The sequence below is a fragment of the Serinus canaria genome, chromosome 1A (assembly GCF_022539315.1).
Source record: "Serinus canaria isolate serCan28SL12 chromosome 1A, serCan2020, whole genome shotgun sequence".
Taxonomy (NCBI): Eukaryota; Metazoa; Chordata; class Aves; order Passeriformes; family Fringillidae; genus Serinus; species Serinus canaria.
Genome location: NC_066314.1, coordinates 28,285,410 through 28,310,130, shown reverse-complemented (window position 1 = coordinate 28,310,130; position 24,721 = coordinate 28,285,410). Strand labels below are relative to the sequence as shown.

Genomic DNA, 24,721 nt, shown 5'->3' with positions numbered 1-24,721 from the left:
CCTCTCATTTTGTTTTTCCTCCTTTCTCCATTCCCACCACAGGGGCTTCAATGGATGGAGAAGGCAAGCCACGGCCATCTCTCTACTCTTTACAAACTTTCCAAGAACTGGAGGTGGAGGACTGTGAGAAGATGAGCAACATGGGAACTCTGAATTCTTCCATGCTCCATCGGAGCACTGAGTCCTTGAAGAGCCTGAGCTCAGAGTTGTGTCAGGAAAAAGTGTTGCCAGAGGAAAAGCCAGTGCATGTGCCTGTACTGAGACGATCTAAATCCCAGTCTAGACCACAACAAGTGAAGTTCTCAGATGATGTTATTGATAATGGAAGTTATGAGAATCTTGAAATACGTCAGCCTCCCATGAGTGAAAGGACTCGTAGGCGTGTTTACCATTTTGAAGAGCGTGGAAGTCGGCCTTCTCACCATCGCAGAAGGAGCAGGAAGTCTCGTTCAGATAATGCACTTAACTTGGCCACAGAAAGAAGATGCTCTCCAAGAGAGAGATTTCGTTATTACTCCCCTCAGGATCATGAAAAATTTATTCAGAATAGAAGCTCACGTGAGCTTCGGGCCTATATTCAAAATGCAGAGCTGTACGGACAATACGCCCATACCAGGTCTGACTATGCACTGCGAAACCAGATGGTTGATAAGTTCTTTGGATTGTATGGTGAGGAAGATGACTCCTGGTGTTCAACTTCATCCTCATCATCTGATTCTGAAGAGGAAGGATATTTTCTAGGACAGCCAATTCCACAGCCACGGTCATTGAGATATCCATACTACACAGATGATCTCTCTGGTCCAACTACTGCGTTATCCAGTTCCCAGTTTGGACAAAGGACAACCAAATCAAAGAAGAAGAGGGGACACAAAGGAAAAAATTGTATTATATCTTAATTAATTACTAGTATTTCTCAATTGGGAGGACCAGTCAATTCTGTAGCTACAGTTTGAACCACATCTTTTTTATATTAATAATTGTTCTTAGGCAAGTTGCTGAAGTTCATAATGCTTTGCCACTGTAAATGATAACCGTGCCAGAGTTTACATTGTAAAAGTTCAGAAATGTCACCACGCCAAAAGATCTGCTCAGATACTGCTAGGTTTACATACTGTGTTTCAGCTGTCAAAATACTGTTACTGCAGTCCTTAATACAGAGTTTTTGTAGACATTTTATATTATGCTCACTATTCACCTACATTGAATTGTGTGAGAGAGAGGATTCGACAAAGATGAATAAATAAAAATGTCAATCCTGTGCTGTAGCTATAGACACACGGGGTGATCTTTGACTTCTTCCTCTTGCTGCCAAGAAAAAGAAGGCTCTAGGCCGTGCCCTTTTTTCATTGATAAAGCTCACTCTTCTTTATTCAAGTTTCCATACAAAACTGGATTCTTTTTATGTGGGAAAGTACTCCTTAAGAAAGCAAGAATCATAATGTGGGAGCTGAAATGCCTGAAGCCTTGATGTATCCTAAAGCAGCAGTGAATGTTTTGTACATTTAACTTTCATGCTTTTCCTCTACAACTTTTTGAGAAAGTGTGAGGTGGCTAATTTTGGTTTGGGGTTTTTTCATGCCTGTTTAAAGGAAGATATTAATTCAGCTTCAGGAATTGGCCTTAGCTGCCAATGAGAGGTGATGTTTTTTCTGCCATGCCCCCCACCCCTCAGCAGTGAGAGAGGTCCTACTGCTGGAGTCCTTTGCTCAGGCATGTAACCCCATTTAAGTCAATGGATCTACTTACGTAACAAGTATTTTCATATGGGCTTAAAGGATTATGCTCCAGAATTGTCTTTTCACATGCATTATCCAGGTTTTAAAATGTATTAGCTGCAATTCTAAGTAAAAAAATGTTGATATTTATAATGTAGTATTTCATAGGCTTAAATGTATTCATAATTTAACAGTGCAAATACTAATGTACATATTGTACAGTTAAAATTTTAAAATCTGAATATTTTTATATCCCTGAATTTGAAGAAGTTTGTTACAATATCAAACTAGATTTGTTAGGGGTTTAACAGCAGTGTTATGGATGAAATATTGCTTGTATTTTAGTCAGGGGGTTTAAGCTGAAAAATGTTCAGTGCGAAACAGCTTAATTTTATCTACTAGGTATTAAAAGCTCTATATGCATGGTGGGGCTATGTAAATACTCTCTACGGCCCTCTTAATCTTGCAAGTATTATTTATGGGTCAAGCAAAATGTAAACTATATAAATGTAAAAACCACACAAGCTTGGAATATATCATTACAACCAGTATGCAATTCCTGTGGATGTGGATTTTTTTATCATTGTTCCCCCTCCTACCCCAGAAATAATTTCTGAAGTTTGCTTACCTAAAGGAAGAGAGATACTGAGTGGTTCTAGATGGCAAGCTGGTAAAAACAATAAAGTAGGAGGTAATCACAGTAGTTGCCTTGAACTCCAGATTTGGAGCAGGAGCTATTAAAAGTTACAATAAACTTCTTCCACTGTTTTAAATAGAAGGCAGTAATTTCTTAACAGCGATACCCACTAATGAAGATAGTTCCGTTTCACAGGCTTTTTTTTGTAAGAAGCATCTATTATTTCATTAGTTTCCTTTCTTCAGGTGGTCAGAAAGCCAATGGCTTTAGCATTTACTAAGGTTGCCCTTCTTGATAGAGAAGTATAGAAACAAAAGCAGCTAGAAGTAAGGGAGGGAATGAACATGAGCACTGGTTTACACCAAAGAAAATCAGGCTGTTGCTAAGGGTAATCAGACTAGCAGTTACTTGTATTTTTCAGGGTAAAATGACAAGAGGTGATACTCACCACTTTCCTAGTACACACAGGTCTTGTGGAGGTGAAAGGTAATCAAAGCCATGCCTGGGTGCCTCATGGGGTGCTTCTATCTGGCTGCTGCAGGGCTCAGGCAGCTTTCCTAGCAGCCATGTGCCTGCTGGGCTCAAGTATGCTCTACAGCCACCACACTGGTGGGACTTAGGGAGCTGGAAATGCTGACCTGTTCATAACCTCCCCCAGGATGCTCCAAGGATGATTAGGACCTTCCACTCTCACCTGCATTTCCAAAAATGGGAAACCAGGATCCTCAGAAACAAAATGCTGTGCCACTACCGCTGTGTCACATGTTGGAGACATGGAGAATGTCTTCACAAATAATTATGATTCCACACCATCTCCTGAGATGCAGCAGATTGTACTCTCCCAAACTGTAGTACCTTATGGATATTACAGTTCTCCTAGATTGTTACTTGCTTCTTAATACTTTCTTTTTTAAAAAGTTTAAAGATGACTTTATTTTTTCTGCCTCACATGCACAATATCTTACTATTTTTGACAACTTCTAATTCTAATTTCTAATTAATTCCTCCACCTTGAAGAGACTGGTATGGGATATAGTGTCTGTGACCAGCACAAGGCTCAGATATGGTCACAAAAGCTCTGAAGTGTGGTTACTGTTACTGGAAGTAGTACCCATATTCCTAGTGGAGCATATACCCCAGTGGGCACCTAAGCAGGACACAGCTCCTTATTCATACCCCTCACTGGGATGGGAGAGAGAAAAGTAAGAAAAATAAGAAAACTCATGGGCTGAGTTATCATTTCATAAATTAAAAACAAACAAACAAGCAAAAAACCCCAAACAGAAAACCCTGAAGCTAACAGAAAACTCACTAACTCAGCACTAGCCAAGCAATACCCAGCCTGTCCTTGAAGAGCAGCAGCCCTGGCAAACTCCTTGCTCCTATCCCTGGTTTATTATGCCAAGCATGATGCCCTATCATCTGTGGTCAGTTGGGATCAGCTGTCCTGGCTGTGTTCCCTCCCAACATCTTGTATACTTCCACCCTCCTCACTGGTGGGTGGGCTGAGAGGCAGAAGAGGCCTTGACTCTGGGTAAGCTCTGCTCAGCAATAGCTAAAACATCCCAGTGTTATCACCATGTTTCCAGGAAAAACTGAAGCACAGCACCACTGCACCCAGCCTTTATGAAGAACATTTAACTCTATCCCAGCCACAACCAGTACAACCTTCATAACAGAAAAAAATACTAAGGTAAAACTTTATCCTTATCAAAACTGAAAATCTTGCAGACAAGAGGGTGACAAGGATTTGGTCCTTCTCTGACACCTGGCATTACCTCCACTGTATCAACAGTGGTTTTGTTGCTGATTTTCACCTTTACTGCTCACATTGTCACCCAAAGCTGCCAACTCACCCAAGTGAGATTACAGAAGTAACCACTTCAGTTTCAGCACACAGCACTAAATTTCCAGATTCCTTCAATTTCCACCTTCTTTTAAATTTTTCAAGGGTATCTGCAACATTAAGAAGTGCTAGGAGTAATTTCTGTTTTCAGGAGCTCTGAAGGTGACAAATTAAATTCCTCCATCACAGCATGTTTCCATCCCCCAGTGCTCTTCCTACAGCTTTCCAAAGCCCCACTGAGGCTGACTACTTAGCCAGGGACTTTTTTTTTTTACAGGACGTGAATCTAATCCAAAATACATACTTTTAAAGCAAGCAAGAATAAAAGCCATGTTTCTTCCTTAAGTTAAGGGACTTCCATATTATATTTTACTTACATCAACTGAAAGCATACATTACAAAAAGTTAAATGCAAACATTCAACACAATGCCAAATATTATATGGAAAATCAGTTACTCATCACTTAGAAATGTGAATTAAACCTTTCAGAGAAATGGCACTTAAAAAAAAACTCAAAACACTCCCTAGTTCACAAGTAAAGTTAATGAATTTTATAAAATTCAGATTAAGCAAATGATTAGGCATAGTGAATGGGGTTACCTCAGGCTGGCAGCTGGTCAGCAGCAGGACTCCACAGGGCTCCATTTCAGGGCCAGTGCTCTTGGATGGAGCTAGACAAGTCAAATGCCCATTGAGTGAGTTTACTGACAATACTGAATTGAGAGGAGCTGTGGACTCCCTCAAGAGTAAAGTCCTGCAAAGAGATCTGAACAGACTAAGGAGCTGGGAGGCAATGACCAGCTACATGAAGTTTACCAAGGGCAAGAGCTACATTCCCACCTGGGACAGTCCTGATTATCTGTAAAACTTAGGGAATGAGGAGTTGGATAGCAGCCCTGCAGAAAGACACCTGGAAGTCCCAGTTGATGGCAAATTATACTCACATCAGCAATGTCCTGACAGCCAGGAGGGCAAACCCTCTCCTGGGGTGCATCAGGCACAGCATTGGCAGCTGGGCAAGGGAGGGGATTGTCCCATTCAGCTCTGCACTGGGACAGCCTCACCTCAAGTGCAGGGGGCTGGTTTGGGTGCCACAATGTAAGGATATAAATCTATTTGTGTGCCCAGAGTAGGGTGATCAAGATGGTGAAAGGAGGACCCTGTATGAGACTGAGGGGTGACCTCACTGCATTCTACAGGTTCCTCAAGGTGGGCAGCAGAGGGGCAGGCAATGAATTCTCTCTGGTGCCCAGTGACAGGACTCAAGGAAATGGAATGAATCTGCATCAGGGGAAGTTCAGATTGGACATGAGAGGATGGTTAGTCTGGAACAGGCTCCCCAGGGAAGTGGTACAGCCCCAAGCCTCCCAGAGTTCAAGGAGCATCTGGACAATGCTCCTAGTGGTTCAGTGAGGAGCAGGGAGTTGGACACAACCAACACTACAGGTCCCTTCCAACTTGAGATATTCTATGATTCTGTGAGTGTAAACCTTAGGCCTTACTTTACAGAAAAGCACTTGAAAACTTGGATACTTTTATAACAGTAAACTCAATCAGGCTTCTAACAAAGGAAACTCCTAACGAACTGTACAGTAACAATGGCAATTTTTAATAAAAAATATATTACACACAATTTTATTTTTTTTTCCATTAGCATTTCTAACCCAAAGTAGAAACTCAGATGTAACATCCTGAAGGTTCTCAGTCCTGTATGCAAGTAGTGAAGTGCTGTAGTTATGCTTCTGCATCAGAGAAGGCTTTGACTGATCTCAGTAAACCAGGTTGTTGCCAGAAGGAGTGGATCAGGTCTCACTACTATGTCACAACAGCTTGCCTCTCTTGTCCTCTCTCCCTCCCCAAATTAGCATCCTGTAGGATCCATGAGCTGATTCCCACTCACTGTGCAGCCCACACAATCCCAGATGTTAACAAGGGTAGTTGCAAGTCATCTCCTTGGAGCAATTTGAACTCTTAGAAAACAAGCAAAGCCAACTGCAAAATTTCCCCTTCCTGACAAGAGAACTAACCAGGCATCTCAGGAATCTGATGCAATACATTTTTAATATACCATATCAAGATTTGCATGTGTAAGATGCTGTCATACATACAGTACCTTGTACATGCCAAATCATTGCTACTTTGTGTTTCTGCACACCATTCTGATGAAATCTGGAAATAGTGAGTTTGGTTATTAGTCCTTTTACAGAGTTTCTCATGTTCTAAATGCAAAGGTATACAAAACAATCATGCTTATACTTACCTCCTTGTGATTATGACTCACATTATCACTTTCCTAAAAGGTTCATAAAAAACCAGTACCTTAATAAATGTATTCATCAGGATTCCACTGCATCCTAAATATTTTTCACTGGGAACCTCTTGGCTTTCCTCAACCACTATTCCCAAAGTGCAAGTTGTTCTAGCAGGGCAAAAGTGGTGCCAGACACTAACCAGAATCACCTAGGTTTGAAGTGATAGTGAAATTGAGGGCTTAGAGATAAACTTTATGTTCCACCTAAATGAAAGCAACCTGGTCTCTTAGGTTGCAATGTAAGATGTAACCAGAAGTATGTATTCTATCACCATCTGTTGAAACCAGGTGGAGCAGTGTTCTTTATCTCTTCCATGACCAGTCCCTCATAACTCTGGGGGGGATATCCTGCTAATGGGCCAGCTGTTAAAACCAGGTGGGGCAGTTTTCTTTATCTCTTCCAGGACCCATCCTCAGTCCAGGGAGATCTCTTCTGTTAATGGGCCATTGACTCTCACTGCATGACTGAAAATTACACCATCCCATCATGAGTTGCTCCACCCAGGGGGAGGAGCCAAGCATTCCTACTTAGATAAAAAGCTGAGATTTGGAATACCAAAGGAGCCTTTTTCCACTGGATTCCCAGAGGAAGACCAGGCCCATCTACACCACAGCTGGACCTTCAGAGGAAAACTACACCCCTCTACAGGACCATTGCTTCAACAGAACCACATCTGTCACTCCAGGAAGATGCAGCCACCCTTTAATCAGACTGCTACCAACACCTTGACTAACAGGGTGTTAGGTTGTATTCTGACTCTGTCAGTGTTGTTTTGTATTACTGTATTTTTATTTTAATTTTCGTAGTAAAGAACTGTTATTCCTATTCCTATATCTTTGCCTGAAAGCCCCTCGATTTCAAAATTACAATAATTCAGAGGGAGGGAATTTACATTTTCCATTTCAAGAGAGGCTCCTGCCTTCCTTGGCAGACACCTGGGTTTATTGGAGAGATGGTCCTGCTCACTTTCCTTGTCCATCCTTGACACCCCAATTCCTGCTCCTTGAAGCTGGAAATAAAGATTACACACAGCCTCCTTATTGTTAAAACTGATGGATGAAAAGGCTTGAGAAGCTGTAAGTGGGGAGAGAAACAGAGTAGGAAAAGCGACCTTTCCCCGCTCAGTGGCTGCCTACAGCTACATTCTGTACAGTGTAGGTAAAAACAGAGCAAACAGTAACAAAAAATGGAATCCATCCTACATAATACTGCTTACTAGTAATGAGTCATGATATGGAAAACACCAAAATTTAAAAGGCCTTTTTGTAGAACCTGCAATTAGAACAAAAATACAGCACTTTTTACATCAAGTAGTTAATTACTCTGGCAGTCAGAGACAAGAGATAAACCCTAGTGTAATTTTACAGAATTCATTTGATTTTTTTAAATTAAACCAGAATAAATAATTTAAATCATAATTGTGACCAATTTTGCAAGTTTTCCCTTCCTATAGCATGTATGATAACAAGAGATATTTGTGCATAACTTGAGGAATGAGAGCGGCTTCATGTAATTTTAATAAAAAATACAATGTTTCAAGTTACACTTGTAAGCATCAAAACATAAGTGTACAGACATCAGACTGATCATTCTTTCCAAGGTAACTGTGTAAGGTTGCAAAAACAGTTCATTGCTTTACAGCATTTTTGAAAAGAACATCCTCTCAAAGGAATACATGTCAACAAGAACAGGTAGGATGAATACAATCGTGGAGACCACAGTGGACAAAAGAACAGTCACCTGAGCTGTTGGAAAGGAGCACAGGCCTTGGGTTCAAACCTTGAACAAATGTTCCTCTTTCCCCACAAAAAGCAGATTCATGTACTATGGCAGACACAATGCAGAGGATCTAAAAGCATATTTTTGTCCTTAGAATGAGCCCTCTTTGAAGGACTCTGATACGTCTTGGTTGGCAGCATCGTACTGAGCAATGAAATGTTTGAGTTCTTCAATGCATCGCTCACCTATTTCATGCAAATTCTGCCTCAGGGCAAACTGAATGGACTTCTCTAATGATGGATCTTTATCAATCAGCATCTTCACTACCATGCCAAAGGTTTCACAGTCTTGTCTGTAGACCTAGAAACAACACATTTAAGAAAATTATTAAATGCAAAAGTCTTTACATTAGCACACCAACAGCCCTTATTGAGTTAGATCCAAACGTAACAAAGGATATTGGATTTAACATGAATTTCAGCTGTAAAACTCACTGACCATTTCCTCTCTTCTGACCTGTGCTAATAAAAATGTAACCAGCTCAGCACTATCTGGATACCAAAAATAACTTTTATAGGGTGAAATACCATTACAGAGAAATGAAGTTCTCCTTGCAGCAATATTTAATAAATAACAGTAAAGCAAAGTACAAATGCTAAAGCAGATTTTCTTTTCATTTCAATATATTTTAAATTAAACTGTGAAATGTCTAGCAATCTCAATCTTCATACAAAGCACCAATAATTTAATTTGTAATCCTTCCTAATACTTTAAATATAAGTTGTGTTTAAATAATTTCATCCAAATTTTGTTTGTTTGTTGGATATCTGTTTCTTATAGAACTCCTTGACAAAGAAGACTTTAATTAGTTTGGTTGCTTTTAATCACCAAGGATTAAAGAAGACCTGGCAGTGGTTTACCTGAACCCATCTGACCTTCTCCCAGTCAGTCAGGCACCACATTTGAGGTGAACTAACTTTTCATTATCTCTGAAACTGTTTTTCAGCAACAAACGTACGACCATACTCTAATGCAATTTCCAAAGCAAATCAGTGACATTTCAAACTTTTTTCCAGACTCTAGCTAAGTTTATTCATCTGAACACCCAGCAAAAAAGGAACTTCTTAAAGTCTTCCAACTGCCAGATGCAACTAATTTTCAAACCTCTTAGGCCAATTTCCATTTAGAAAATACATTAGCTTTTTGACTGAAAATAAATAAGTACATCTTTTTTTGAGGGAAAAAAGCTAAAATGTTGATATTCTTTCAAGTATGAAATACCAATCTTTTGATATTGTCAGCTTGTCTTAGAACTTCTTTTTCACAGAGATGTACAACCCTTTCCTTTCACATTTATCTGTATTGTGGACAGAAATGATACAACTGTATGTAAGCAATTCCCCTTTACTAAAAACGAAAGAAAAAGCCAAACAAAGCACACCCATCCCTCCCCCAGTGAAAACCCTCCCTAAGAACCCATTCATAAGAACCAGTCTGAGGTCAGCTCAAGCATCTTCATGTCAGAAAAACAGCAAAAAACCCCAACATTCTGTACCAAACTGAACTATTCTTAGAAACACTGATTATCACAATACCTTTAATGAAGATAATTGTTAAATGCTTAATAGCATAGTCTAGGAAAACAGTTTAAGATCAGACTCACTTTTCAAACACTGGTTGGCAAATAAAAGAGAACCTTTTGGAAGGAACTAAAATTCAGTGGAGAGTAACAAGTCAAAAAGAAGAGTGTAGCCCAAACCAAACTTGAGCCAAACATTTTTAGCGTGGAAATGCACCTGGCATTTTTTTCAGAGAGTGGTTTGTTTCCTGGTTTGTAGTTCTTTGGTAGTAAAATAACAGCACAAAATCCAGACTCTCAGAGCTCATGCTCCACAGCAAGTAAAACATGGTACTCTGTAAAAACTTCAAATGGAGAAAATCTGCATTACTTTTTTCTCTCTTCCCAAAGAAAAAGCTCAGAAAGAGCACCCAAAGCTACAACTGAAGAAACGCTCTCCTTTTCATGGGTCTGCAAACTAAAGGCAAATAGTGCTACCTGCTACTTCTCCCACAAAGAACTAGCCCAGATGAAATTCTCTGACTCTTAGCATATAAATACTAGCTTGAGCCAAGCACATTTTTCTTCCAAACTTTCACAAAAGAAGACTTGGAAGAGAATCAACAGAGCCCTTGTCATCACTGAATCCGAAGTCAGAAGTCACTTTGCTGTCACAGCAATCTGGAAACTAAACCTAAGAGATGAACATTTTCAATATTTTGTGACTAAAGACTTTTAAAAAATAGAATTTACCTAAATTAGGGGAAGAGGGCAAAGGTGGAGCAGGAAGGCACTTCTAACAACAGAAAACAAAGGAAACAGCTTGGCTCCTCTAACAATAATTGTACAATTTTCTCTCAAAAAGCTTTCTGCCCCAGCTGCTAATTCTGATCCTCCTGGTACAAGCTGCCTCCATCCCAATTGTGCTGATAAATCTATTTGTATAGCTGCAACATCCCAATTGTGCTGATAAATCTATTTGTATAGCTGCAATGTAAATTGCATCACTGAGATGTTCCCTTTTAAAATTACTTTCCCCCCCTGCCCCCATTAATGTGATTCAGTGATTCAATTCTAAAACCAGATGCATCAGCACAACTGAAAGAACTGTGACCCATGGTCTTTAAGTGAGAACTTCACAAAATAGTTTATATCTGAAGTCAAGGCACAATGACCAACTTTCAGAGATATGCTACTTTGCTTTACAGAAGGAAATGGCGATTATCAATTACAAGAATATCAATACAGAATATGTTAAATAATTACAGCTTAATGGTACAATCAACTACTTGAAAAATTTGTGAAAGCACTGAAAGCTCTTGAAAGAAGAGGAATGGTGGCGTGACATTAATACCTATCTTTAGAGAGAATAAAAGGACGCTATTTCTGACAAATAAGATGAGAATGCGATGCTTGAGGAAGAAAAAAAACTGCAGAAAAGATTCCAACCATGCAAAAAGAGCTCTCTGTTGGAGAAAAATACTGGAAGAACTCGTGACTCAACAACATATGAAAATAACTCTATGTTTAAAATTCCAGCTGATATTGATTTTGAGCACAGACCATGGAAAGCTCGTCTGTAAACATCTGGAACTAAAACCTGAAAATGATTCCATGTGCGGAGAAAGAAGAAATAACATTTTTTAAATGAAAAACAAGAAAGAGAATGATACCAATGACATGATTATTCTGTCTGACATATAAATCAGATAATCCTGAAAACAGCTAGAGCCACGGGGTGATCATTTACCGTGGCTCTAGCACACACTCATTCTCTGACCTAAGCTACAGCACCAGCATAATGGAAAGAGCATGTAAAACTGTACTAAGTAGATGAAGAAGAAGTAGAAACAGCTGTTCTACTTCCAAATATGTAAACAGAATTTTATATACACACACTGTATATATCAATATCTGTATATATATATAGATATATGCACTCTTGCTTCTCCTATGCATGGCAAGTATTTAAGCTGAATTCAAGTTCTTTGAAGTGTTTTCCAAAATCAGCACATCTGGCATCTGTGAGGTCACAGGACCACAAATATGCATACTTTTATATTATTCTCATGGAATTTTAGAACGTTATAGGATAAGGCCATAGAGGCTCTGGCTGAGATCAGCCCTTTGCTGTGCCATTCTCTGTGTAAGTACTTGATGCAAATATAAAGTTGTGATGCACCTGCAATATGTTAGTGAACACACCTCATTTATTTGACAAAGTTAAATCAAAATCTACACTTAGAGCTGTTTAAATATAGCTAGAAGACATTTACTTCCAGACCTAGTTAGAGCAATGGAGATGTCAGCTGCCCAGGTTGGAGGCAATCAAGCCCAAGAACAACCCAGGCAGAATGAAACTTTTGAGAACTCCCTCATCAGCATCTATGCCAAATTTTCACAGTGAACTTCAAAGTGCCATCAACAGTGTCTTGAATTACAACGAATGACACTGACATGGAAAAAATTATGGATACCAAACAATCTCTTCTTCCAGCTCAGCTGTGGAATGTTAACCTCTGAACAAGAAGAAAGAGGGGCAGAAGCAAGCACATGAGGACTGCTCATATCTTTGACTGCTGTATCCCTCTTTCAATGATAATCTAAAAGTGGTCTTGGCTTAAATCAAAGGTGAATGGCTTTGCTGATGGGTGAAATTACACATGGCTAGGGAATACCTTGACTGCATGCCTACTACTCACTTGCAGAGTCCATATAATTTTCTGACTAGCACATGTTTTGCTTCAAAACTGCTCCAGAGCCACACATACACTTTGTGCAAAAGAGCTGTTGGACAATATAAACAGTAATGACAATGCAAATTAGAACTTAGGATGTCCTCCCCTGCAAATAACTACAGGCTACAAGAATCACAAGAGCAATCTTGATCTCAAAATCTTGCATACCAGGCCAGCTTTATTTCAACAGCAAGACCAAATAATGGTATTCAAAGGGATGAGGACAAGCCTTATTTCAACCCATGCACTGAGTTTCCCTAGATTAGCTCTACAGTCTGTGCAAAGAAGTTTTTGTAACTTCTCAAGGTGACTCAGAACAGCTAAAACCACAGTATATATTCTAAACAGGGTTTTAGGAAAAGGGAAACAAGACAGAAATTCTCTGATAACTGGAATGACTCTCTGGAAGACTGGTCTCACTAGGATACAAAAGTTAGCCTCTGCATCTTACATCTCCACAGCTTGTAGAAAGTAGAACTGAGTAGCAAATGGGAGATGCAAATTTCTCCTGATTCAGAAAAGATTCAACTGAATCTCCACTTCTCATTTCTGGGAGAACTGTTCTAATGGATCTGCTTTATTTTATATGCAGGTATTAAAACACTTTCCTCTCCAAATATGGTTTTGAATGAATATGACACTGTGGCATTTTTTTTTGAGTGCTCTTGGATTCATGCACATATGAAAGCCTCTTCAAAAGAATTCTTCCAGAGACTTGTATATGCCAGGCTTGAGCAGCTACATGCAGGAGATAGGCAAATCCCAGTGCAGAAAGGGGTATTTCTGCTCACAAAGACAAGCAGGACCAGCAAACATGTTAAAGACCACATCCATCAGGTGGATATGATGATTTAGCAAGCGAAATTGATGCCCATGATTTAATCTGTAATTTCCAACATCTTGATCTTTTTCCTCACAACCTTTCCTGTGTTTTTTTTTTTAAGTATTTTTGGCATTCCATACATTTCAAGATTCATCTAACACTCTCTCGCCTCCACCAGAACTCCTTCAGAGCAACACGACGCAAGTCTAGACTCTCTGAGCAGCCCTGCACCATATGTACACAGCCCACCATCAGGGCCTGTGAGTCAGTACTCATCTTCAGAGATGCCTGTTCTCAGCTCCTCATCCAAAGGCCAAAGAGCCCCAAGGCTCAGTTACCACAGGGGAAGGAGCTAGGCTCAGAAACCACGTTAAATAGCCTGCAACCTTTAGATGCTAACTCACTTTGAGAAGACCCAACACGCCCAGCAATCACAATTCTGCATCTGTGATTCACACAAGTACTCATTTAATATATTATCTTTGAGAAGACAGAAGCTTTTCAGTTACTAAGGGCATATTTCCCACAAGTATCAAATACTCCATGCAAGGAGGAAAGGAGCAACATTCTCATTGGTAGTTGTTTGATTTCTCACTGAAAGGCAGAGCATCAACATGCAGAGCACAAGAACAGCACCAGTTTGAAAGCCATACTGTGCCCATTCCAAACACTCCATGAGCAACCTGCTGGAAATTTCCAGCACTTCAATGATGCCCCAGGGCCCCCCCTACACCAGACAGAGATAACAGCTTTTGTTCCCTCACCTAAACTATGATAGCTGGTTTGGTATAGCCCTCTGGTGGTATAAACCAGATTCTTATTTCCCCTCCTCAGCAGACCCAAAATGAGTCTGACAAACCAGTCTTCTATTAACCAAGCCACGTCTGTGTCAGGTTTTCATAGCATGGGTGAGAACAGTCTATGAGATTTAATTTTCTTCTACTCCTAACTAAAAGCAATACTGATTTTTTTTTTGTAATGTAGACCTAACTCTAACCTGACTGAATATGCAGTCAAATTTGCATTTTAATTGTGCATGTAAGCTTAAGCAAATTGGGAAACTACTAAAAATTGAAATGCCGCTATCATAGCTTTTTCTTTGTCAATGGCATCTTTTAAAAGGAATTATCTCTCCCCAGATCCCTTCTTTTTCATTTATTTATGTGTTATCTTGGAATTTTTTTTCAACCAGGTAAATTAGATTTCATTAACTTATCCAAAATTTACTCTTCCAAACTACAATTAATTAATCCTCTACTAAAAGAGTATACAGACATTCTCATCACTACAGTGGCAATGTAATTTTGCTGTTATGTTTATGAGTACAAAATATAAGTTTATAGCTCCACAGTGCAAAGAATGCTCAGAACTGTCATTAAACCACTTGCAGACAATTTACATGATCAAGAAATTTAAAACTGATTTTCAACCAAAATGAACTATTTTTTATGGTTACAAAAAACTAAATAACCATAGAACAAATTCAATGTTTGGTTATGATAGTATACAGTTTACAATGGCGTACAATTTTAACTATAAAATATCAAGAAATGTACTCTACTCCTTTCTTAAAATCACACTAACAATTTTGCCCTGTATCTATGTAATATTTTCTGCACTCATTAATCAATGTGTTTATAGACTAATTAGATACTCATTGAAGTGCAAACTGGGGGAAACAAGTTATTTACTCTATTATGTAATAATGAACAATTTCATGTCAATCTGCTTCTTACTGAAGATATGCAAATTATTCAACTTATTTGCACTTAAATGCAATTCTGCCTCTCTTTCCAAAAAAACTTTCAGGTTCCTTTTTAGGAACTTCAATAGATTTAATCCACTTTCAGAAATCACGCTCACCATTTTTGGCAACTAAATATCTGACTGAAAAGTCTCCTGGAAGCCCCTTGTGTGGAAGAGATGTTGATAGAGCCCTCACTTTAAAAAATAGGTAAGAATTCAGATTTGAACTCCACTTTGTCCTCAAGGACCAGTATTGGCAACACATGGGGGCAGCAGGTGAGCAAAGCGCAGGGGAGGGTGCTGGGAGCCAGGGTGTTTCTGTTCAGCTGGTTTACAGCACTTTGCTTCTAGGTCACAGCATCACTCATCCCTTTCCCTAAATTAATCTGACAGAGGACATGCACCTGAAACAATGCCACCACAAGGCTTCCCCTTCATTTAAAAGCTTAAAAGCAGAATGCTACTATGAAAAGTGCTCTGTAAAACTGAGGGGTGGGTGTCTATGTCAACAGTGACCAACTCTGCTGAGTTTACAAATACATTTTCAAGACTGAAAATCTTCAAGAGTTGGCTTGGGTCCTGAGACACAAGTCTGGTCTTTTAGACACACTGAGCAGAAAACATGTGGGCCGAATTATTGACCTGTGTGAATCCATTACCTCCAGCTTAAGCTCAAGACACCATCTAGACACCGCTGTGCTCCATAGCACCACTGCCCCTGCTGACAGCCGAGCAGTTACAGCAAAGCCATGGGGTCTGCATGGACTGGAGCCCACTGAAGCCACGGGGTCTGCATGGACTGGAGCCCACTGAAGCCACTGGGTCTGCATGGACTGAAGCCCTCTGAAGCCATGGGGTCTGCATGGACTGGAGCCCACTGAAGCCACTGGGGTCTGCATGGACTGGAGCCCACTGAAGCCATGGGGTCTGCATGGACTGGAGCCCACTGAAGCCACTGGGTCTGCATGGACTGGAGCCCACTGAAGCCACGGGGTCTGCATGGACTGGAGCCCACCGAAGCCACTGGGTCTGCATGGACTGGAGCCCACTGAAGCCACTGGGTCTGCATGGACTGGAGCCCTCTGAAGCCACGGGGTCTGCATGGACCGGAGCCCACCAAAGCCACTGGGTCTGCGTGGATTGGAGCCCACTGAAGCCACGGGGTCTGCATGGATTGGAGCCCACTGAAGCCAGGGAGTTTGAGTGGATTAGAGCCCTCTGAAGCCACAGGGTCTGCGTGGTTTGGAGCCCACCACTGCTTGGGAGAGCCTGCAGCTGCCTCCAGCATCCCATGGCTGCCCATGCCACAGGACTCTGCCCACAGCTGCTGCTGAGCAGGGCTCAGCTCCTCGCTGCAGTCATACCTGCAGTCATCTCTGCAGACAGCCTGCACACTGCCTCAACTCCCTTGTTCTTCCCTTCACCATCCAAACAAAAAGTTACACCTTTTTGTGCCTTTGCTCAATGCTTATAGAGGAACCTAAAAATGAACGTAGAGCTTTTGTATGACACTGTTGAGGAGACCTAAAGAATAAAGTCATTAAAAAGCAATAAAAATGTGAAATCCCTCAGCAAGTGCAGTACCTGTTTATAGCTGTGGCTATCCAAGGACAGATCTGTAGAGCAAAGCTGTTATAATTCAGACCAATCATAGCAAAAGTTGGCACTACTTAGAAAAGAAAGTCTTCATTTATGAAAACTTAAAAAGTCTAAGTAGTTATTCACTGCTTTAAAACTACTACACACAAGTTTTCAACAAGGAGCAAGAATTTATTTTAAATATATTGCTAGGAAATCCATGTGTTTACTATTTTTTTAATACTATGGTGGAGGACTTGACACAAATGTTTAAATGAACAAGAACTAGTACACAACAGAAATGTACATGATTATACACTTCATTTAATGGTACATTTTGGCAAGAACAAGTGCGTTATTACTTCTTCAAGAAATGTCTTGCTTAGTCAAGCAGAAGTAGCTCCCATGTGGGAGAGCAAGGACTATTATGTTACATGGTTTTACTGGAGATTATTCTTTACTAAACCAATCAGACCACATAATAACAGCATTTTAACACCAACTACAGGCCCTTGGAGACCAGTTTGTGTGTGGCCTTGATTTCATAGGCTTCTTTACAACAGATGTGTTGGATGAGGGTAGAGTTACTTCATATATTAACTTGTGTGTTCCTTCGGTAAAACAGCAGTACAAGTTTAAATTCTGCCTCTTATAGGAAGTGTTTGCCTTGTGCAAGGAGATGATAAATATGAAATCAAAAAAGGCATTGCAATTACAATTGATCAGTTTCTAAAACTCACTGGAAGGACTGATGATGTCTTGAAGATGTGTCAATGACATCTTTGCAGCTCATGTATAAGAATACCCAGCTGTATGTTTAAGAATGCCATGGTACAAACAACTGTCCAAAAGTTGTAAAAGGGTAACTATTTATATATCTAATAATTTCTCTATGTTCTATAATAATATGCAAACATAGAAACTGTGTTTTTGTAGGAGCATAAATGAAAACAAAAAATTCTCCTCTCCAAGAGATGCTAGGAAACTTCCATTAGTTGAAATACACCAGTTTAGGATTAAACAGGAAATAATCAGCTTCATGCCAAAGGAAGGGCCTCACCCTACAACTTTTTATTTATAAAATACTGAATTGATGGAAAGCCACTTCCTAAATCTGATCCACAGTAAAGTTATTGCTCCATCCAAAACAGGAAGGGTGAAGTTTATCTGCAAAAGACCCTGTGTTAATTGTCTTGTTAAAAATGCTTTAAATAATTTTCAGTTACATCCACTGACCATAAAAGAAAGTGATACTCATTTAAGCTCCAGCAGAATGGGCTGTATATTAACAGCAACAATAAAATGACAAACCAATCTTTCTTGTCATAAAACCAGACAAATATTTTGTATGAAATATACTGCAGTTCAAAATCCACACAGATTGACTGTGTTGAAGTCAAGATCAAAAATTATGCTTTTGATTTTACCCAAAACTGACTTGTGATGACTTAGTTTTCCCTCAGCAAAAGTCATCCCACTTTCAATCTCAACAAATATCCTCAGCTACAAATATTTTCAGACTCAACAACATTCTGCATTAAGTGGGCTCATTTTTGTGAATGGGCAAGATAGCATTTTATCCTGAGGTGTGGATTGCCTGTATTTTGTCCAATTGCACAATGAAAATAAGCAGTAATAAAGACAAACAAACAAAAAATCCAACAACCCTTTATTTCCAATTAAGAGCAACTCTGAGCAGATTAGTTGCACAATTAACTGGCAGCAGCATTGCTAATACAAATTCAAAGCTGGTGGATCTATGAGTTTAAGAACTAGTCCTTACAAGAGAAGATTTCCTCCCCATTATTATATAAAGAGCAACTTGAATTTCTTCTTTAATGGTTAAAAAAATGCTAAAGCAAGTGTGGAACTGCAAGCCAAAGGGTAGGTTTTTTCATCACATATGCAGCATAAAGAAAATACTACACAAAACAAGTAAACTACTATGTGTAATGGACAGCTTCTCAGAAAAGAAAAGCAACAGCTGCAAGAAGAAAAACAATTACTTCGATTACCAACATTTTATGGCTTAGTTTATGCTAAACCTTACTGCTTCTGAAGGTTTTGAATTACTTCACACATAATATTAGCCTCATAAATCAGTTTTATTAGTGCCTCAATAATGAATCAAATTTTTTTCAAGTCCAAGTCACTGTCTTGCCTTTACCTTTGAAATAGCCAGTCATCATTGAATTTAAGTACTCATTTCAAATCTAAAACAAAATAAACAAAAAAGTATATTATTTTGGAATACATTTCTAATCTTTTCTTAGCTTGTGGATAGATATAATTTTTCCACATGCAGCTGTGTCAGCTGAAAAAGCTATTCCCCTTTCCCAGCTGTCAGCATCCCTATGCCAGAAACCATCACCCCACTTGTTTGTGTGAGCCAGAAATATGCAGGACTACTTCTAAAATGAATTCTTAGGCAAAACCAGTTTGATTAGGTCACATGCTAGGACATCAGCTGGGCTGCAGGGAGGAATCACCTATCCTGGGTGAGAAAGTGATGAGCAGCCATGGATGACATCTGAAGAGGACATTTATCTATACTTTTACACTCATGTGTCCACCTTGAGCTCATCTGGAATCACTCAAAGAACTTTCACCTAAACCAGACTGACAGAGCACACAGGATCTGTGTTTAAATGTTTGCATATCTTAGTATGTAACTTCAGTCAAATACAAAATATCTACAGAAACAGAATGTGAAGCTGACACAATGGCTGGGGCTGGAGTAGGTCAGAGAACCTGTATGATGAAGCCTCATTTCTTATTTTAAGTATGTTAATTCCTTCCTTCAACACACAAACTCTCCTTCTAAATCTGTTCCCACAATTCAAGTTATTTTCACATTGATTTGGAAGCAGAAATCTGATCCAAAAATTGGTAAAAACAGAAAGCATGTCTCTCCCTAAAAAGAAAGCCACAGGATCTCCCTAAAAAGAAAGCCACAAGGAGTAGAGATTGTTTTTTACGGTTAGTAAATCGTGTCTTAGGGCAGCTATTACCAGCTGTGATCCCAAGGGAATGCAGTACAAGTTCTGCATTTACTGAGTGGATGTACTACTGATTGTATCCCATGGTACTTGGAATTAATTATTCAATAAGTTTGGGTTATAGTCATAAGTAATACTGAAGAATTACAGCGATTAGCTGGCTCAAAAGAGCTTGGAAATCACTTGTCTTTTTCATTGTGAAAAAGAAGTCCATTTTGTACCTAAAAACACCTTCTAAGAACACTGGCTCTCTGCAGTCTCTTTTCAAGCTTTTCTTAATGAGATAGTTACACAATGCTGCAGCATTTCAGCACAAGAACTGTTACCTATCAAACTCATTCAAGGAATGTCTTGTGCCCTATTCAACCCAGTGTCACTGAACATTTTCCAGAAGTTGTCTGATGGGGTGGGTGAATTGACAGAGGACAGACTGGGAGCAAACTTGGCAAGATATGCGAACACACTCATGACTTTTTGAAGTGCTTGCTTGTCTTCCGATTCTGGCATACACTGAAAAGCTTTGATTCTTTTTGAGTCTGGCTTCAATTTGTTCTTATAAAAAAAGAGAAGAAACTGGGATCATCAAACACTGTTCTGTGCTGGGGTTTCTTTTTGAGAGCTTTAGCTCTGTATTTTTCAGACAGCTTAGAGCAGCTTTCTGTGATGCCTGACACCCACGAATTTTGGTAGCAGCATGATGCAACAAATCCACCAAATCAAAAAGTAACAGAGATATTTCCAATACTCGGAAGATAAAACTCAGAATCACAGAATCATTAAGGATGACCTTTAAGATTGAGTCCAGCTGTAAACATAACACTGGCAAGTGCACCACTAAACCTTGTTCCTAAGTGCCACATCTACACATCTTTCAAATACCACCATGGATAGTGATTCCACCACTCTACTGGGCACCCTGTTCCAATGTCTGACAACTGTTTTGGTGAATTCCTCCTGATAGCAAACCCACACCTCCCCTGGTGCAACTTGGGGCCATTTCCTCTTGTCAAGTCATTTGCTACCTGTGAGAAGAGACTGATCCCCACTTGGCTAAAATCTCCTTTCAGGCAGTTGTAGAGTGATAAGGTCCCCCCTGAGCCTCTTTTTCTCCAGGATAAACACCCCCAGCTCTCTCAGCTGCTCCTCATAAGAACTGACTTTCAGCCCCTTTATGAGGTCTGTTGCCCTTCTCCAGACAAGCTCCAGCTGCTCAATGTCCTTCTTGTAGTGAGGGGCCCAGAACTGGACATAGGATTCGCCTCAGTGCCCAGTACAGGAGGACAATCACTGCCCTGGTCCTGCCAGACACACTAATGCTGACACAAGGATACAAGCAGTCTAGACTCAGTCTTCTTAGATTTAGTTCATGGAATATCCTATTTACTACAACTATAAACAGGGAGGCTGATTATGGTAACAGTATTTGTTTACTAGTAACAACAGTAAAACATCATGTAAATTAACAAGTCAATGAAAAAAAAATAGCCAGAACAAACTAGCAGCTGCCCTCAAACTCCATCAGCTTCCTACAGGTTACAGATTTGTTGAGCATCACCAGCAGCATTATCAATTATGGCCACTTCAGAGATACAGCAAATTCTGCCTCTGGCCAATACTCTAATGTGTCGAACTTCACTTTGGTAAATCACACAGACTACTGAAGGTATGGGGGACTTGTTTAACTGAACACTTAATCAAGTTTCAAGTTACTGCCACCATGTTATGATTTGAAGGGATCCCCAAATAATTAGAAAATCTGTCAAAAATCTGCAAAGATACTTACTTTGCCATTTTAACCTTACCTTTAGACAGACATAAGGTATAGTGTGAATAGTCTAAAATAACTCACTTTACAGTGACACCAAACAAAGTACTTTCAAGTCAAACAGCTAAAATTGTGGGAAAGAGTAAGGTAATAAGGAGGTAGTACAAAAGAAGATCTAATCTAGATAATGAAATTGGAAACCACTGAACTACAAATGAAAATTTTCACTGAATAAAATGTACTGTTACAACATAAACTTTTTATGTCTAATCTCTAAACAGAATATAGCTGCTGCTGATAAAGTCTACTGATGCCAGATTGATACAGTGTGTTTTGGATGAGAACAGCATGGAAAGAGAGCAGTGAAGTCTCTTTTGATAAGCAGAACTAAACTGTTTACTGCCTAAGATAAAGACAGGTTACTAAAGGTCAAACACTTTAATGCACTAGCCAAAAACAACAGTACCATATCATTTACCTTTTAACCTTACATCATACAAAATTACCACGTGTTCTCAAAGATACAGAATACACAGAGGTGATTCATATAAACATATCCTGAAAAATAAGGCATTCCTTCCTTCACATAGCCTTCCAGAATTCACAAAACACAAACACCGCCCCCAATAACATCAAAAAACCCCCACAAACAACTAAAAATACCCAACTAAACACAAACCAACAAATAAAAAAACCAAGACCAAAAAAACCTGAACAGGTCATGCTAATAAAGACTGAACTATGCTGTCTGGAATCAGAATTAAATAAAGAAAAAATATTTAATTACTCAGAACAGAGCAAGCCAAATTAAATAAAAAACAACAATGAAAATGAATGATACTCTCATTAAAGTTAGAAAGTCCAGTGGGCTTGTTGTTCCTTCAAATCACTTAAAGGGATAAACATTGCAAACTTTCTATTTTTAAATCAGCTGGTACAGAATTTTGCTGTTTCAAGGATAAGTGTACACAAAGAATTTATTTACATACTAAACAAAGAATTATTTAATCTTTATTTATTTATATATTAAAGAGTACCATGGACTTTGTAAAATAATAACAGCAACCGTTCAAGGGGAAAAAAAAGTTGCCTTCTCCAGGGTAAGTCAACAGCTTACACTTTTGATGAAGAAAGCACGACTAACACTTTCCATTTGTTGGCTGCAATGCACCTAAACCTGATTTTAGAACTATTGCTTAGTTTTAACATAATCAACTTACTCTCTTTATACTATTTTAACTTAGTATTAATATTTTTCACTTGTTTACCTGTTTTCTTTATTCACCTTAGTTCATCAATGCTCAGCAAACTGCACTGTGGACAAAGTCAAATCACTCTTGCTGCTCCAAAGACCCTGCAGCTGGCCAACACATACCTAAGAAAGGAAGCATTACTACCTCTGACTACCTTCACTCCTCCCACAATTTTATCTGAGTCCTCCCCATCCCCTTAGCAAGTATTTACTCAAGCTCTCATACAACCCTAGTACCCTGAAAAATCAAAAATTCATTGAAAAATATTTTAAGTCAATTGAATTATGTGAACATTTTTGCATTACCTCATTACAGAAATGCATTTACATTTCTTGCATTTCTACCAAACAGGAAATTATAAGCAAAATTATATGCAGTTTCCATAACTGCATGGAAACATTATCTAAAGAAAGGAAACACTGCCCACTGTATATATAATGTACATATGCACACATGTTCTTTCAGAGCTTTAATGTAATATGTAATACAGCAGCTTTAAGGAATACAGTAAAAAACTACTTGCTTACTAGTTACACCTACCTGCTGAGTGATACATAGTGAAATTAACTGCAAACACACCAGTGGAAGTTTCTATTCTTACATCCATAAAACCTCACCTGACACCAGACACTGAGTATTCATACTCAGGTAACATGCTAAATGTCCTTGCCTCTTTTAAAATCTTAGTTGATCCACAAGAGACAAAACCAAGCTCAGCACTTTATCCCCAACAGACCTCTGCATATCTCAATTTAACTCCTCAGCAATATGCACATATGTTTTGGTAAGAATACTTAGAACAACCTTTACAGTAGATGAGATACTTCTCTTTGGGATCACTGCTCTGGCTGCTTACTGTGACACGAGTAACACCTACACACATTTAAAAGCTTCAGAGTCAGCTCAATATAATGATACGTGCTTTTCTGGGTAGCAAAAAGTCCATCCTGCTTAAAGTAGAAAGAAGCACTCCTGAAGTACAGGGTTTTTTAGTAACTTATCTGGGTCATGAGACACCAGATAATTATTTGTTTATCTCAGCTTCTGATTTTAGCAAAAGCATAGTCGCAAGAAATCTTCTTCTATACCAACATAAGAAAAAGTAAAACTGTACAGTGAGCTCTTGTGATGTCTAAGAGTAAATTTGACAAAAACTATGAAAACCATTTAAAAAAATTTGTCAGAGCATTTTTGAGCTATGGCTAGACCTACACTTGGGTAAGCAGATTAATAATTTACTAAAAACCTCATTTTTACATTAAGTTACATTACATTTACATCCTAGTTGATGACAAATACAACAGCAGTGAATGGCATGTTTATAAAATTTTTTAGTAAGCCACTCCAGGTACTTGCTGCAGGAACGCTGCATTTCCTGCCTTACAATTGTAGCTTCCTGCAGACACCTCGAGGGCACGCAGAGAGGAAGACACCAAGCTGGAAGCACCTGACTGCTCCCCACTTGTTTCTGGCACCAGGAATAGCAGCAGGTTTTCTTGCATGATGTAGCGTCTCCACCCTCCAGCCAGGGAGAAACTCCACTGCATTTGCCCACGGGCTTTAGAGCTTCTGTGGAATTAATTCCCATCTCCACCCATGTTCCCCATCTCATTCCTTCCCCCACCCTCTTGGCTGCAGTTCCTGATCTTGGCAAAAATCTTTTTTTTTTTTCAACTGCAAGTCCAGTCCCACCCTTGTTCATTGCTTCCCACACTCAGTTACTAACCCTACCTCTCCTGTCACCATAAATCCTTTCATCTCTTCCAGATATCCTCCACCCTCCAACTCCGAGGTCACCTCATTCCTCAGCTAGAAATAGTTCCAAGAACTTAGGGGCCAGCTTGCTTCACAATAAATAAAAGTCTGGCCCCAAAAGGCCAGGTGAAAGGGGCTGTTCAGAGGGTGTTTAATGATGCACTAGTGCTTCCAAGTGAGTTAATTCTCAAAAATATGTACAACCAATCTTGTCAATGTTAGGAGATGTTGAGGTGTCTTAAAGGAAGATGACAGTTCTGGTCATGGCAGCTT

The 24,721-nt window shown here is 39.4% G+C and overlaps 2 protein-coding genes across 4 annotated transcripts in view; one reads left to right on the top strand and one right to left on the bottom strand.

The window, feature by feature from the left end:
- PRICKLE1 (prickle planar cell polarity protein 1) overlaps nucleotides 1-2,496 on the top strand; it is a 66,542-nt gene extending 64,046 nt beyond the window's left edge. For both annotated transcript variants that reach the window (XM_030237754.2, XM_009095031.4), the window contains exon 8: nucleotides 43-2,496. In XM_030237754.2, the coding sequence (XP_030093614.1) occupies nucleotides 43-899 (857 nt within the window). In that variant the 3' untranslated portion in view covers nucleotides 900-2,496. The remainder of the gene's footprint in view (nucleotides 1-42) is intronic.
- A 788-nt stretch (nucleotides 2,497-3,284) lies between these two features.
- The window catches only part of PPHLN1 (periphilin 1), a 67,404-nt gene continuing 45,967 nt past the window's right edge, over nucleotides 3,285-24,721 (bottom strand). Inside the window, exon 10 of one of the 2 annotated variants that reach the window (XM_018919654.3) lies at nucleotides 3,285-8,593. In XM_018919654.3, coding sequence (XP_018775199.3) covers nucleotides 8,384-8,593 — 210 coding nt within the window. In that variant the 3' untranslated portion in view covers nucleotides 3,285-8,383. Of the gene's footprint in view, nucleotides 8,594-22,701; nucleotides 22,816-24,721 lie in introns of those variants that run through there. The other variant, XM_050988044.1, reaches the window with a different exon arrangement.